This window comes from Lagenorhynchus albirostris, chromosome 9 (genome assembly GCF_949774975.1).
Source record: "Lagenorhynchus albirostris chromosome 9, mLagAlb1.1, whole genome shotgun sequence".
Classification (NCBI taxonomy): Eukaryota; Metazoa; Chordata; class Mammalia; order Artiodactyla; family Delphinidae; genus Lagenorhynchus; species Lagenorhynchus albirostris.
In genome coordinates, this window is record NC_083103.1 from 100,644,059 (window position 1) to 100,661,787 (window position 17,729).

At 38.4% G+C, this 17,729-nt stretch overlaps 1 protein-coding gene across 1 annotated transcript; it reads left to right on the forward strand.

Moving 5' to 3' along the window:
• The first annotated feature begins 6,675 nt into the window (after positions 1–6,675).
• Positions 6,676–9,100, forward strand: PATE1 (prostate and testis expressed 1). The gene is given in 3 exon segments (XM_060158007.1): positions 6,676–6,760; positions 8,015–8,185; positions 8,967–9,100. Coding segments are annotated over 3 exon segments (390 nt in total).
• Positions 9,101–17,729: the final 8,629 nt, after the last annotated feature.

Consider the following 17,729-nt stretch of genomic DNA (forward strand, 5'->3'; position numbering starts at 1 on the left):
AAGGGATCAATCCAAGAAGAAGATATAATAATTATAAATATATATGCACCCAACATAGGAGCACCTCAATACAAAAGGCAACTGCTAACAGCTATAAAAGAGGAAACTGATAGTAACGCAATAATATTGAAGCACTTTAACACCTCACTTACACCAATGGACACATCATCCAAACAGAAAATTAATAAAGAAACTCAAGCTTTAAATGACACAATAAACCAGATAGATTTGACTGATATGGATAAGACATTCCATCCCAAAACAGCAGATTACACTTTCTTCTCAAGTGCGCACAGAACATTCTCCAGGACAGATCACATCTTGGGTCACAAATCAAGCCTCAGTAAATTTAAGAAAATTGAAATCATATCAAGCATCTTTTCTGACCACAATGCTATGAGATTAGAAATCAATTACAGGGAAAAAACACAAATTACGTAAAAAACACAAACACATGGAGGCTAAACAATACGTTACTAAATAACCAAGAGATCACTGAAGAAATCAAAGCGGACATCAAAAAATACCTAGAGACAAATGACAATGAGAACACGACAATCCAAAACCTATGGGTTGCAGCAAAAGCAGTTCTAAGAGGGAAGTTTATAGCTATACAAGCCTACCTCAAGAAACAAGAAAATCTCAAATAAACAATCTAACCTTACACCTAAAGGAACTAGAGAAAGAAGAACAAACAGAACCCAAAGTTAGCAGAAGGAAAGAAATCATAAAGGTCAGAGCAGAAATAAATGAAATAGAAACAAAGAAACAATAACAAAGACCAATAAAACTAAAAGATGGTTCTTTGAGAAGATAAACAAAATTGATAAACCATTAGGGAGACTCATCAAGAAAAAGAGGGAGAGGACTCAAATCAATAAAATTAGAAATGAAAAAGGAGAATTTCCAACGGACACCACAGAAATACAAAGCATCTTAAGAGACTACTACAAGCAACTCTATGCCAATCAAATGGACAACCTGGAAGAAATGGACACATTCTCAGAAAGGTATAACCTTCCAAAACTGAACCAGGAAGAAATGGAAAATATGAACAGGCCAATCTCAAGTAATGAAATTGAAACTGTGATTAAAAATCGTCCAACAAACAAAAGTCCAGGACAAGACAGCTTCACAGGTGGATTCTATCAAACGTTTAGAGAAGAGATAACACCCATCCTTTTCAAACTCTTCCAAAAAATTGCAGAGGAAGGAACACTCCCAAACTCATTCTATGAGGCCACAATCACCCTGATACCAATACCAGACAAAGATACTACAAAAAAAGAAAATTACAGACCAATATCACTGATGAACGTAGATGCAAAAATCCTCAACAAAATACTAGCAAACAGAATCCAACAACCCATTAAAAGGATCATACACCATGATCAAGTGGGATTTATCCCAGGGATGCACGGATTCTTCAATATATGCAAATCAATCAATATGATACACCATATTAACAAATTGAAGAAGAAAAACCATATGATCAACTCAATAGATGCAGAAAAAGCTTTTGAGAAAATTCAACACCATTTATGATAAAAACTCTCCGGTGAGTGGGCAAGGAGGGAACCTACTTCAACATAATAAAGGCCATATATGACAAACCCACAGCAAACATCATTCTCAATGGTGAAAAACTGAAAGCATTTCCTCTAAGATCAGGAACAAGACATGGATGTCCACTCTCACCACTATTATTCAGCATAGTTGTGGAAGTCCTAGCCACGGCAATCAGAGAAGAAAAAGAAATAAAAAGAATACAAATTAGAAAAGAAGAAGTAACACTGTCACTGTTTGCAGATGACATGATACTATACATAGAGAATCCTAAAAGTGCCAGTAGAAGACTACTATAGCTAATCAATGAATTTGGTGAAGTTGCAGGATACAAAATTAATACACAGTAATCTCTTGCATTCTTATACACTAATGGTGAAAAATCTGAAAGAGAAATTAAGGAAACACTCTCATTTACCATTGCAACAAAAAGAATAAAATACCTAGGATTAAATCTACCTAGGGAGACAAAAGACCTGTATGCAGAAAACTATGACACTGTTCAAAGAAATTAAATATGATACCAACAGATGGATAGATATACCATGTTCTTGGATTGGAAGAATCAACATTGTGAAAATGACTACACTAACCAAAGCAATCTACCCTATCAAAGCAATCCCTATCAAAGTACCAATGCATTTTTTACAGAACTAGAACAAAAAATCTTAAAATTTGTATGGAGACACAAAAGACCCCGAATAGCCAAAGCAGTCTTGAGGGAAAAAAACAGAGCTGGAGGAATCAGACTCCCTGACTTCAGACTATACTACAAAGTTACAGTAATCAAGACAATATGGTACTGGTACAAAAACAGAAATATAGATCAATGGAACAGGATAGAAAGCCCAGGGATAAACCCATGCACCTATGGTCAACTAATCTATGATAACGGAGGCAAGGACATACAATGGAGAAAAGACAGTCTCTTCAATAAGTGGTGCTGGGAAAACTGGACAGCTACATGTAAAAGAATGAAATTAGAACACTCCCTAACACCATACACAAAAATAAATTCAAAATGGATTAGAGACCTAAATTAAGACCGGACACTATAAAACTCTTAGAGGAAAACATAGGAAGAACACTCTTTGACGTAAGTCACAGAAAGATCTTTTTTGATCCACCTCCTAGAGTAATGGAAATAAAAACAAAAATAAACAAATGGGACCTAATGAAACTTAAAAGCTTTTGCAAAGCAAAGGAAACAAGCTGAAAAGACAACCCTCAGAATGGGAGAAAATATTTGCACACGAATCAACGGACAAAGGATTAATCTCCAAAATATATAAACAGCTAATGCAGCTCAATATTAGAAAAACAAACAACCCAATCAAAAAATGGGCAGAAGACCTAAATAGACATTTCTTCAAAGAGGACATACAGATGGCCAAGAAGCCCATGAAAAGCTGCTCAACATCACTAATTATTAGAGAAATGCAAATCAAAATTACAATGAGGTATCACCTCACACCGGTTAGAATGGGCATCATCAGAAAATCTACAAACAATAAATTTTGGAGAGGGTGTGGAGAAAAGAGAACCCTCTTGCACTGGTGGTGGGAATGTAAATGGATACAGCCACTCTGGAGAACAGTATGGAAGTTCCTTCAAAAACTAAAAATAGAATTACCATATGACCCAGCAATCCCACTACTGGGCATATACCCAGAGAAAGCCATAATTCAAAAAGACACATGCACTCCAATGTTCATTGCAGCACTATTTACAATAGCCAGGTCATGGAAGCAACCTAAATGCCCATCGACAGATGAATGGATAAAGAAGATGTGGTACATATATACAATGGAATATTACTCAGCCATAAAAAGGAACAAAACTGGGTCATTTGTAGAGACGTGGATGGATCTAGAGACTGTCATACAGAGTGAAGTAAGTCAGAAAGAGAAAAACAAATATCGTATATTAACACATATATGTGGAAACTAGAAAAATGGTCCAGATAAACCGGTTTGCAGGGCAGAAATTGAGACACAGATGTAGAGAACAAACGTATGGACACCAAGCGGGGAAAGCAGCAGGGGTGGTGGTGGTGTGATGAATTGGGAGATTGGGACTGACATATATACATTAATATGTATAAAAAGGATAACTAATAAGAACCTGCTGTATAAAAAAATAAAATAAAATTCAATAAATAAATAAATAGAGTTCTCCTGGTGATAGTAGAGTCGTTGAAACAGCACATTGAAAATACAGAACATTTTATTTGAGCTGTAAGCTATACAGGAACAATGGGTAGATTATTCTTCATTGTTGACTGCCTCCCTAGTTACTTTAACATCCACGTTACCTTCTCCAGCCCCCAGCACTCTAGAATGAACTATCTAGGGAACCGTGGACATATTGAACAATTCTGAGACTCCCAGCCAATCCTCGGGGATGCTGGGTCTCATGGTAGAAAAGAATACGCACAGAAGGTCTCCTCAGAGACACTTCTTTCATGTTCTTTCTTGGATCTGCACATATTGTCTGAAATTTCCATTTTCACATCCCTCAAGAGGGTAGAACTTCTCTGGTTTCATGTAGTCTCAGTCCCCCAGAACTGAGCTGCTCCCTTGCTTGAGGAAAAGAGACAAAATTTTCTGATCTGACTGTTCCTTCAAACCCTGATCTAGAAGAAATTGTTCTTTTCCTGCCAGATCACTGGTATAAATCCTATGGGTACTGGGAAAACCCCAGGAGCTTAAGGTCATTGGGCTGCCTTGGAACAGTAACTGTGGTTCTTCATCTTGTTGATCTTCCTCATCACATGTGACATCTGCCTAAGGTGAGATCTCTTTCCTCAAATCAAATCTTGGCACTCACCACCAGCTCCATTAACCGATCCAAAAATGTCACTGTGTGAAAATACCTCTATGACCAATGAATTTCAGGATATTTTTACTGTATTCACCATGGAGAGTAGATCTATGTCTTTTGAAAATAATGGTAACCGATTGGAAAGTGGATTTCCATTCAAGAAACATCAATTTATTGTTTTGCATGGTAACGTTGGAGATGCAAACCAAAAATCCTAGTGCATAATCTAAACATCTTCTAATCATATGCATAAAGATGTAATTGAGTACTCACCTAGTCACTCGCAGAGCTGAGGAAAATCCAGGGCTACTCTTCTGGACTAACTGGACCTCCAGAACTCTGTGATGGAGAGAAGGGTAGCATGAGTAAAGGGGTCATACAGACTCCACATGAGGTTTGGGGCAATAGGCAAAAGGAATTCATTCCTGAACACTTTTAAGTCATGGGTCTGTAATTTATGACATAAGAATAATTATTTTGGGGTACCCTAAGAGGATAGGAAAAAAGGATTAGGAGCACTGAGAAAAGGTATTGAATGTGGCCCAGTAAGAAAATCAGGTGTTATGGGATACTAAGACTGGGAGTGTGAATTTGAGGAGATTTTAGGAGAAAAGTAAGTCAATAAAATAGGGTTCAAATATAAGCAACTAATTCAGGTGGATCAGTAAAGCTGAGAGGGGGAAATTTCTGCTTTAGCAGAAGTGGTAAAATAATATCATCGGAGTGTAATTAAGTGAGGAGACAGTTTCTTGTGGGGCAGAGGAACAAAACCTTTCCTTCTTTCGTGTGTGCCGCCATTAGTCAAAGAATTAACTATGGAATTCCTAGAAGGCAAGGAGGGGAGATCTCAAAAAGTCGAAGAAAGAAATGTAAAGGTGTAAGAGAAGATGCTAAATTTCAGGGCATTGAGAGGAGGGAAAGGGACAGATCTTCTAGTGAATATGCAGAACACAAAAACCAGTGATATCGAGTGTGTGTGTGTGTGTGTGTGTGTGTGTGTGTGTTAGAAAGTAATACATGATTGCTTCATGGTGTTATTTCAAAGCTTCACCAGAGTCCTAGGTGCCACAGGTAAGCAGTTAACTAGTTATATCCCCTTCCTCCTTCCTCCCTGTATGGAAATGTCCCTTTGCTCTTTGGGCGTGTAGTAACAACCCCCAGTATATTCTGGAGAGCATCTCTTCCATACGTCACTCTTGCTGTCCCTGCCTCTTCAGCCAACATCTGTCTTAGACTACTACCCCACTTTGCTGTAGACCTATAGAGTGCTCTATTGCAGTCTGCTTCCTTCAGGTTGCTGTTTCTTTCCCCTGTATTTCTTTGCCCTAAGCATGGGCACAGACCCTTCCTTCAACTCCTTGCAATGACAGCACAGACTAAGCTGCAACTCCCATCACAATTTTTGGAAGGTATAGGAATAACTGAAGGAAACTAACAGAAAACTTAGAATGAGATACTAAATATGGCTGTTCTTAGAATCCACAGGCTCAATCCCCTCTACAGGAATTTTACATTCAATCACCACCCTAATTGATTACCTAGTCACTCTCAGAGTTGAGGTAACACCCCCCCACACACACAATTCCTGGCTCAACATCAAGTGGAAAGGACCAGCTTACCTCCCTCCAGGTGAAGTAATCTCAAACCTCTCTTTTAGTAAAAGTCTAAGTCTCAACCACCGGGAACCCCAAGTACGGGAAGCAGTTTCCTCCTCAGCTCTCATTTTCTACCCCAGGGTTTAATTTGTTCCAGGATGATTGACAGTGGGAAACTATTTCCTTCATGAGTATCCTCTGTCAATGCGTCTGAATCTAACCTCTCCACCTCTCTTCTCCATTCCCTATAGTACTGAGTTTTAAAGGCTCTGTGCTTAGCCCTCTTTTGGACTTCCTGCATTCCAAATTATTTACACTCATATATTCTCTCAGCTTGAATGAGCATCTCAGTGTAAATGGCTCTGAATCCAACCCACCTAGCCTGGATTTATCCTTGTATTCTCCCACAGTGTGGTATAATGAAAAGACCACAGAACATGGCATCAAAAATCCTGAATGCTAGGACTGAAATAAATTGGGTCCAGGACTTACCCAGGCAGTCCCTCTTCCCCACAATTTGCCAAAAAGAAAAAATTTTAGAGTCCCTGGTTTCCCTAGGAGCAGGAAATGCCTTTGAAGGACTTCCGCAATGTCCCCACCCCTAGCCCTTCCTGGGGAAGCCCAACCTGGTAGATATATAAACAGGCACCTTGCAGCTTCCTGCTCTAACCTGCTGTTTTCTCCCTCCAAAATGGACAACTCCCTCCTGCTAGGACTCTCCATCCTCCTCTGCTGCTTTAGAGGTGAGTCCCTACGGTTGACAGTTGGAGAGACGTGTCCAGGATCCTGGAATGGGTCGGGGTTCACATGACAGAAGTTCTCTTATGAGAGCCATATGGTAACAGAAGCTGTCATTCTGATGCCATGACTTTTGTCCACAACACATCATGTCCCTGGGACATTCACCAAAGTCTTAGTCTGCCCTTGCAGAAGGAAACAGGTAGATTATAAAGGAATTGAAAAGATTTTCACAGAAGCTGTGAGGTGAGGTTTTTAAAATGAGGTCTTCAGAGAATGTTTTTTTTCTTTTTTCCAACAGTACTGTATGGGTCATTTGCAGACAAAGAACATGGAAGTGAGTAGAAATGGATCAGTGGTGTAGGATGGGGAATTTAGGGGGAGGGAGGAGATGAAAGGGGCAGGCTGAGCACTGAGGGTTGAAAGGAATCCAGAGATAGACCTTGAATTTCAACACTCAACAACTTCTTCCAGCAGGATCGGGCTGGGATGGGAGCTGATTTTAAGTTTGATGAAAAAACATGAGCAGCAGTTGACAAGGCTGAGGATGAGTGTATTAAAAAGCAAGAAAAAGGGAAAGGGGGAAGTGGAATGTTGATTTTTAAGGCACTAGCTGGCTAAATCCAAAGTGTAGCAATTTCATGGATTTCAGATGCTTTCCCCCTTGTCGGCTTCCAGGCGCATGTAGGTAAGAAAGTCACATAGGTCAATTAAAAAGAAGGGAATGAGGCACACACACAAAAAATGTGCATTTATCTTTTTCCTTTGAGTCTGTGCTGTATCCTAAGAGATGGGCAGGGGAGGCTGAGAGGCCCTCTAGAGGTGAAGAGAATTGAAAAGAGGGAGAGGTGCAGATATGCCATAAGACAGGGGACTAGGCTTTGGAGGGACATAAGAGCCTAGAGTGGCTCCAGGTTAAGAGAGCAAGATGGGCCTCATGTGTTACAAGGCTTACAGTGACCCTAGGCAAGGGTAAATCTTAGAGAAAATTGCAGATATGTTTTATTTCTCTTTGCCAGCACAGTCCATGAACTATTTGTTGGTGAATACCGTATTCCTGGTGAGTATGAAGAGGACCGGACCTGATTATCTCAGTTTTGATTTTGTTCCCCTTTTCCTTAACCCTCCACCTGTTTTACAGGCTAAAACTTCTGAGACCATAAACTTTAGCCCCTCTTTTGTCTTAGCCTATTTTAATAGAGGTAGATGCCCATGTTTAATGAGTCTCTGACAAAGCCCTCGGGGCTCCCAGCAGACTTCAAATTTGAAAGGGGAGGTGGGTCCTTTCATAGCAGTGTGAGACCCTCTCTCACTTCGACTTCCCTACTCTCTGGCCCAAATTATAGAAATTATTCAGTGTAGGATGTGCCACCTCCAGTTTCCAGGTGAGAAGTGTTCCAGAGGCAGAGGAATATGTACTGCAACAATGGAAGAGGCTTGCACAACTGGGAGGATTTTCAGAAGTAAGTTGTGGGTTTGGGGAAGGAGGAAGGGGCAGAGGAAGCAGACAGGGATACATTAGTCATAGTAAAAAGGTGGGACCTTACTTTAGCTCAGGCAGTCTCAACTCTGGGATGACTGACTATCTCTACCCCATCGCATGCCATGATGAAAAATAGATAGAGGTAGGCTCTAAGGGGTGGGGGTCTGTAGCTATGGAATCAATATTTTGAGAAGCCTGAAGAAAACAGAGGAGACTTAACTGAGGGGAAAGGAGAGGCACAATACGGCCAGTGGAGAACAGCTGGATGTTGGAGTGAGGAGGGCAGTTCTCTGTCTTTGTCCCTGCCTGGACCTCCTTGTGGGTGGTTTTAAACGGTGAAAATAGAGGGGCCAGCGTTAGCAATAAATATTGACTAAATGGCTCTTCATGGGTAAGACTAAACATCATGATTTCTCAGTTTTCCTAGCCTTTGTGCTGAGTGATTCCTTAGTATTTCTAACCCTTACTTAAGCCAGTGTTAACATTCCCAGTGGAAACATCCAGCTTGCGCAATCCTTGAATTGCTGCTGTCATTACATCCCCATATCCAGGAATTTTTTTTTTTTAACTACTCTGCTATTGCTTTTCTTTTGGGAAACCCCCAAATTCCAACATCTTCCGATTCTTCACACTTGAATAACCGAGCCTTGAACTACACAAGGTTGTTTTTGTATGCTGGTGCAGGCTGGAAAGAAGGTGTTTTTTTGTTTGTTTGTTTTTCCAGAAACCTCTTTGCTGATCTGTTTCTCCTCCTTCTGCAGATGATGGTACACCCTGGTTAACCTTTAGGGGCTGCCTAAAGAACTGTGCTAATGTGAACAATATAAAATGGAGTGTCTATCTGGTGACCTTCAGGTGCTGCAGGAGCCGTGACTTGTGCAATGAAGACCTCTAGAAATGACTGGTCCTTTTCTGGCTCCAGTCTCTGGGTGGGTGACATTGTTGGTGCCACCTCTTCACAATGATTTTCTAAAAAAGCACATTTCAGATTGCAAACATATGGCTCTGCCTTCTGCATATGTAAGAAAAAGCCCTCTCTTTTTCTATCAATAGATTCTCTGCCTTGGCCCCTGGCAGGGTGAGGGGTAGGGAACACCTTGAATACAAGATCAACACATCCTGCAGGTTGTTACAGAACCTAGTGTTTTCACTGAATACCCAAGTTGCTTCAGAAAAGGAAGAAGATAGGTCAGTTCTTTTCCCTGCTCCTTCCCTTCCTTCTGTGACAGAATATTTTCATTTTTTTCTCTTGGTATTGTTCTTCTTATCTCACTCCAATTAAAGCGTATAACTCTGACCTCATGGGGAGGGAGGGGGCAACGTGAAAAGAGATGACTTAAGTCTTCATAAATTTTGTTCATGAATGCTATTCCCCGAGAGAGGAGCAGGGCAGAATACAGAAAGAAATTTGTACCAGAGCCGTGAAGAGAAAAAGATTTTCTGCCTTGTAGAATGAGACTCTCTATGGAGTTGGGGGTTGAAGAAGAAAAGGAGAAGGCATGCCTGGAATTCTAGAGATAGTATTTGCACTCTGCTTCCCTGGCAAACTCATAGGAAGGCATCAACCCCTAGACAGGGAAGAGCTGTAGTATGCTTCCAAGGAGATGAGACCAGAAGTAGTCACATAAATATTTCCATGCCTGCAGCATGGCATGGAGGAAGCCGAGATCTGTGGGGTCTGAAGAAGCCATGTGGGTCTGTCCACTAGACATCTCAGCAGCAACCTCTGTGGAGAGCTGTCCCCATGACCAGATGCCTTTCCTCACCCTCCACCTCCGCCTCACACACGCTCGGGTCTTCCGCTTGTACAGTTCTAGCACATACATCCTGCAGGTTGTTACAGAACCTAGTGCTTTCACTGAATACCCAAGTTGCTTCAGAAAAGAAAGAGGATAGGTCAATTCTCTTCCCTGCTCCTTCCCTTCCTTTCCTCTTTTTCCCTTTCTGGGAAAAAACAGGGGTTGGAAAATGTATGCTCATAAGGATTGATTACTGATTCCTAACAAACTGGTAGGATGAGGCCTGAAAAGGGTGATTAATTAATATTATAAAAATATCATAAAGAAAGTTACATTTCTTCCATACCTATACTGTGTTTTTTTCTTTCTCTCATCTCCAAACCCTTCTTTAATTTCGCCAACAAATACTTATTTTAAAAGTCCTGTATTTAAGGCACTGCTGGACCTTAGGATACCGTAGCCATGACCGCTGTCCTCATGGTGTCTAAAGCAAGAATGAAAATATAAAGAGATAATTAAACATGCAAGTTGAAACAAAATAATAAAAAATAAACAGGTGGGAATATTTGGTATAAAATATAACAAATAAAAAAAGCCCACAATAGATGAAATATTATACGTATTTCTTGAAAAAGATGCGCAAAGAATTAGGCACTTGGAAGACCAGAATGAGGAACTCTCCCAGAATACAGTAAGAAAGAAGATGTAGAAAAGATGACCATAGAATAGAAAGGCTTACAGAGTACAGACCTAAGAAATAAGGAAAAACATAAGCTAAATATAGTAAAACATAAGTTATATATAGTAAAACATAAGTTAAAGACTATGAAAGATGACAGATCTTTAAGCACTTCCAGTAAGAAAGAGCATGAAAAGCATAAAGGGAAAAAGAATAAATGCCAAAGTCTTAACAAAGAAACTTAGAACAATGTATAAATTCAGAAAAAGTCATGTCTAAGTTTTATTTCTGGCATAGCAGATTGTTAATTAAGATAGCCAGTTTCATAGATGAGTGCAAAAATCTTTGAAGTCAAGGTTCTTAAAAGAATCTTTTGGTAAGGGAAAAAACATAATAAAAAAAATTTCTTATAACTTTCTCCCCATGGATAAAAGAATAAGAATGATACTTTGTGGATGTTCTCAATGTATTTATTTATCAGAACCTGCTTTATGACAAAAAATATTTTGAATTTTATGCAACTATAGAATATTTTCTCATTCTTATCTTTCTTGGACCCTTTAAGATTAACCTAGTATTGGTCATTTTATCTTCTCTATTACCTTTTTAATTATACATTCTTTAATAATTCTTTTAATAGTTATGCATACTTAACTCTTTATAGTCTACCTTAAATTAGTACATTTACCACCTTATTAGCAACCCAAGAACACTGTAAGAATTTGATTCCATTTACTCACTTCTGCTTCTTGTGCTACTATTGTCACTGTGTTGTTGTTTATTGTGGTAAAACATACATAAAACAAAATTTACCATTTTAATCATTTTTAAATATACAGTTCAGTGGCATTAAGTACTTTCACGTTGCTATACAACCATCACCACCATCCATCTCCACATGGATCCTACATCCATCTTTTTCATCCTACAAAACCGAAACTCTGTATCCATCAAACAATACTCCCCATCCCCTGGCAGCACATTCTACTTTCTGTTTCTGAGTTTGACTATATTGGACACCTCATAGAAGTGCAATCATCCAGTGTTTGCCCTTTTGTGACTGACTTATCTTACTAGCATAATGTCCTCAAAGTTCACCTATGCTGTAGAATGTGCCAGAATTTCCCTCCTTTTTTTTTTTTTTTTTTTTTTTTTTGCGGTACACGAGCCTCTCACTGTTGTGGCCTCTCCCGTTGCGGAGCACAGGATCCGGGGCACGAACCCGTGTCCCCTGCATCGGCAGGCGGACTCTCAACCACTGCGCCACCAGGGAAGCCCATCCCTCCTTTTTTAATGCCAGATAATATTCTATTGTAGGTATATACCACATTTTGTTTATCCATTCATCATCCATTGATGGACATTTAGGTTACTTCCACCTTTTAGCTATTGCAAATAATACTACAATGAACACAGGTGTACAAGTATCTGTTCAAGTCCCTGCTTTCAGTTCTTTAGGGTATATATCCAGAAGTGAAATTGTTAGATCATATAGTAATTCTATGTTTAAATTTTTGAGGAACTGCCATACTGTTTTCCACAGTGGCTACGTAATTTCACACTCCCACCCAGAGTGTACTAGAGCTCCAATTTCTCCACATCCTTACCTACACTTGCATTTTCTGTTTTTATGTTAGTAGCCATCCTAATGGGTGTGAAGGGTTATTTCATTGTGGGTTTTTTTTAATATAAATTTATTTATTTATTTTTATTTTTGGCTGCATTGGGTCTTCGTTGCTGCATGCGGGCTTTTCTCTAGTTGTAGCGAGCAGGGGCTACTCCTCGTTGCGGTGCGCAGACTTCTCATTGCGGTGGCTTCTCTTGTTGCAGAGCACAGGCTCTAGGCGTGCGGGCTTCAATAGTTGTGGCACTCAGGCTCAGTAGTTGTGGCTCGCGGGCTCTAGAGCGCAGGCTCAGTAGTTGTGGCGCACGGGCTTAGTTGCTCTGCGGAATGTGGGATCTTCCCAGAGCAGGGCTCAAACCCATGTCCCCTGCATTGGCAGGCGGATTCTTAACAACTGTGCCACTAGGGAAGCCCTCATTGTGGCTTTTATTTGTGTTTCCCTAATGATTAGTGATGTTGAGCACCTTTCCATGTGCTTATTGGCCATTTGTGTATCTTCTTTGGAGGAATTCATGTCCTTTTGTCCACAATTTAATCAGCTGGCTGTCTTTTTGTTGCTGTGTTATAGGAGTTTTTTTTTAATACATTCTGAATATGGTCTCTTATCAGGTATACAATTTGCCATTCCATGAGTTGCCTTTTCACTTTGTTGATTCTGTCCTTCGATGCACAGAATTTTTAATTTTGACATATTCCAATTTATCTTTTTCTTTTGCCTCATATCTTTTTAAAAATTGAGATATAGTTGATGTACAGTATTATATAAGTTACAGGTGTACAATATAGTGGTTCACAATTTTTAAAGGTTATATTCCATTTATACGTATTATAAAGTATTGGCTATATTCCCTGTGTTGTACAATATATCCTTGTAGCGTATTTTATACATAATAGTTTGTACATCTTAATCCCCTACCCTTATATTGCCCTTCCAACCTTCCCCCCTCCCACTGGTAACCACTAGATTGTCCTCTGTATCTGTGAGTCTGCATCATTTTTGTTATATTTACCAGTTTGCTGTAGTTTTTAGATTCTTCATAAAAGTGATATCATACAGTATTTGCCTTTCTCTGTCTGACTTAATTCACTTAGCATAATACCCTCCAAGTCCATCCATGTTACTGCAAATGGCAAAATTTCATTCTTTTTTATGGCTAAGTAATCTTCTTTACCCATTCATCTGCTGATGGACCCTTAGGTTGCTTCCATATCTTGACTACTGTAAATAATGTTGCTATGAATACTGTGGTGCATGTATCTTTACAAATTAGTGTTTTTGTTTTTTCCAGATATATACACAGGAGCGGAATTGCTGGGTCATATGGTAGTTCTATTTTTAGTTTTTTGAGACACCTCCATAATATTTTCCACAGTGGCTGCACCAATTTACACTCCCAGAAGCAGCAGGTCCCCTTTTCTCTACAACCTCACCAGCATTTGTTATTTGTGTTCTTTTTGACAATAGCCATTCTGACATGTGTGGGGTGATAACTCATTGTGGTTTTAATTTGCATTCTCTGAAGATTAATAATGTTGAGAATCTTTTCATGTGTCTGTTGGCCATTTGTATGTCTTCTTTGGAAAAATGACTATTTAGGTCTTCTGCCCATTTTTTAATCAGGTTGTTTGTTTTTTGATATTGAGTTGTACGAGCTGTTTGTATATGTTGAAAACTAACCCATTGTCAGTCACATCTTTTGCAAATATTTTCCCCCAATCCATAGATTGTCTTTTCGCTTTGTCAGTGGTTTACTTTACCATGAAAAAGCTTTTAGGTTAAATTGGTCCCATTTGTTTATTTTTGCTTTTATTTCTTGCGTTAGGAGACTGTTCCAAAATTATTGCTACAATTTCTACTAAGAAGTGTTCTGCCTATGTTCTCCTCTAGGAGCTTTATGGTTTCATGTCCTATATTTAGGTCTTTAAACCATTTTATTTTTGTATATGGCATGAGAGAATGTTCTAATCTCATTGTTTTACATGTGGCTGTCCGGTTTTCCCAGCACCATTGTTGAAGAGACTGTCTTTTCTCCATCGTATATTCTTGCCTCCTTTGTTGTAGATAATTGACCATAGGGGCCTAAGTTTATTTCTGGGTTCTCTATTCTGTTCCATTTATCTATGTGTCTGTTTCTGTGCCAATATCAATTGTTTTGAATATTATAGCTTTGTAGTATAGTCTGAAGTCTGGGAGGATTATACCTCCAGCTTTATTCTTTTTATTCACAATCACATTGGCAATTCAAGGTCTCTTGTTGTTCTATATAAATTTTTGATTATTTGTTCTAGTTCTGTAAAAAATGTCCTGGGTATTTTGATAGGGATTGCATTAAATCTGTAGATTGCTTTGGGCAGTATGGTCATTTTAATAATATTGATTCTTCTAATCAAAGAGCATGGGATATCTTTGCATTTATTTGTATGATCTTCAATTTCCTTCATGAATGATTTGTAGTTTTCAGGGTATATGTCTTTTACCTCCTTGGTTAAGTTTATTCCTGGGTATTTTATTATTTTTGGTGCGATTTTAAATGGAATTGTCTTTTTACTTTCTCCTTCTGATGCTTCATTGTTAGTGTATAGAAATGAAACAGATTTCTGTTTATTAATCTTGTATCCTGCAGCTTTGCTGAATTCATTTATTAGTTCTATTCATTTATTAGTACTATTTTTGGGTGGAGACTTTAGGGCTTTCTATATGAAGTTATCATGTCATCTGCAAATAATGACACTTTTAACACTTCCCTTCCAATTTGGGTATTTTTCTTTTTTTTGTCTGATTGTTCAGGCTAGGACTTCCAATACTCTGTTAAATGGAAGTGGCGAGAGTGGGCAACCTTGTCTTGTTCCTGAATTTAGTGGGAAGTCCCAGATTTCACTTGAATGTGATGTTGGCTGTGGGTTTGTCATAAATGGCCTTTATTATGTTGAGATATGGTCTCTCTATACCAACTTTGATGAGAGTTTTTATCATGAATGGATGCTGAATTTTGTCAAATCTTTTTCTGCATCTATTGAGATATTGTGTGATTTTTATCCATCCTTTCGTTAATGTGGTGTATCACATTGATTGATTTGTGAAAGCTGAATCATCCTTGTGACCCTGGAATAAATCCAACTTGGTCACAGTGTATGATCCTTTTTATATATTGTTGGATTAGGTTTGTTAATATTTTGTTGAGAATTTTTGCATCTATATTTCCCAAATATATTGGCCTGACATTTTCCTTTTCGTAGTGTCTTTGCCTGGTTTTGCTATCAGGATGTTGGTGGTATCATAAAGTGAATTTGGCAGTGTTCCCTCCTCTTCATTTTTTTTTTTTCTGGGAATAGTTTGAGAAGGATAAGTATGTCTTTATATGTTTGGTAGACTTCCCCTGGTCCTGGACTTTTATTTCCTGGGAGGTTTTTAATCATTATTGTTATAAATTCAATTTCACTTCTTGTGATCTGCCTTTTCAAATTGCCTGCTTCTTCTTGATTCAGTAATGGCAGCTTGTATGTTTCTAGAAATTTGTCCATTTTTTTCTAGGTTGTCCAATTTGTTGGCATATAACTGTTCATAGTATTCTCTTATGATTTTTTTGTATCTCTATGGTATTGATTATTATTTCACCTCTTTAATTTCTTATTTTGTTCATTTGAGCCCTCTCTCTTTTATTCTTGGTGAGCCTGGATAAAGGTTTGTCAATTCTTTTTATCTTTTCAAAAAACCAGCACTTGGTTTCATTGATTTTTTTTTCTATTGTTTCTTTTTTTGGGGGGGGGGTTCCTGTTGGTTTTTCTTTTTGGTCTCTATTTTATTCATTTCCTCTCTGATCTTATTATTTCCTTCTGCTCAATTTGGGCTTTGTTTATTCTTCTTTTTCTTTTAGGTGGTAGTTTAGGTTGCTTATTTTCGTTTTTTCTTGTTTATTTGGGATGGCCTGTATCACTATAAATTTCCCTCTAAAAAGTGTTGTTTTGTTTTGTTTTTTTGTATCCCATGGATCTTGGAAAATTGTGTTTCCATTTTCATTTGTCTCAGAGTATTTTCTGATTTCCTCTTTGATTTCATCATTGACCCATTGGTTTTTTTAGTTGGATGTTGTTTAGTATACATGTGTTTGTGGTTTTCCCCTTTTTCTTTCTGTAACTGATTTCTAGTTTCATACCATTGTGGTTGGAAAAAATGCTTGGTATGATTTTTATCCTCTTAAATTTGTTGAGGCTTGTTTTCATCCAATCAGCCATTCTATATCTTTAGATTGGAGCGTTTAGTCCATTGACATTTAAAGAAGGCTCTGAACCTATTTTTATTTTGATTTATGCTGCTTTTTCATAGTTTCTATTATTTCCCTCATTTCTTTTCTTTTGGTTAACTTTGAAATGTCACATTGAGTTTCTATTTTAGAGACACGTTCTTCCGGTATTGTTTTGTTTTCCCTAATATGGTATTCAACTTACTTTTCTTACATATTATTATATGAGGTTCATTTGCAGTCTTTTTATGTCATACATATTTAAATTAAAAGTATTTTTCCAGTACAGAAGCATTCTTATGTTGGGGATGGAACTGGACCAGGGGAGATTTCCTAGCTTGATCTCTTGAATGCACTGAAAGCAAAGTAGTTAATTGGTTTTTATCTTTGTAAAGAAACCTCCACAATAATTTCCAGGACTTGCTACCTCTTGTTTCCTCTCCTACCAATAACTGAACTTTTGCCTATTCCTTAGTCTTTTTACCCTGCTCAATTTCATTTCTACCTACAGCTCCTTTCTTGCACAGAATGTAGCTCGATTTTTGCAGAAGGAATGTTAATGGCGTACTTCTATATTTCTGAGATCTTTGAGGGCTTAGGCTATTCTAGTAGACCCTGATTTTTTATATGGCATTTTCTTTTTACTATCCTACTTGTTCTGCCTTTTTTATAATGGAAATTGTGGAGATTCATAAACTATACTGCTAGCCTCCAACTTGTCCCAACTGAGAGACCATAGTCCTACCTAGACAGTCCTAAGCAAAGCTTTAAAATCAACCCAAGAACTCCACAGCAAACACCTTCAGCCTCCTGACTCACAGCCTCTTCCCAGTTGCAGCTCATAACATCCTTCCTGGTGGCTGGTACCTCTGCCTGAGGGCCCATAGGCAGGTTCCCCTGCCCCAGCGAATCCGCAATAGAACTACAAATAAATATATTATCCAAATGGCTGAAAGAGTAAAAATTATTTTTCATTTTTCCAGCTTCTCTTTGTCACCATTAGCAGCACCTTACCAGCATAAATCAAGAAATCCATATACATGTGTTGAATACTCACAAGGCATGTTTTGAAACATTCACCAATTGTTTTAGAGCCCAGTCCATTAAAACATAAAGTCAAATTGGAAGAGCCTACTGAGGTTTCAGAGCCAGGTTCCTGGATTCCAATACAAGTGCAACTTGTATAAAATTTGCAATCCAAAGTTTTGAGGTGTGATTTCCTGACAATTTTTCAATAATGA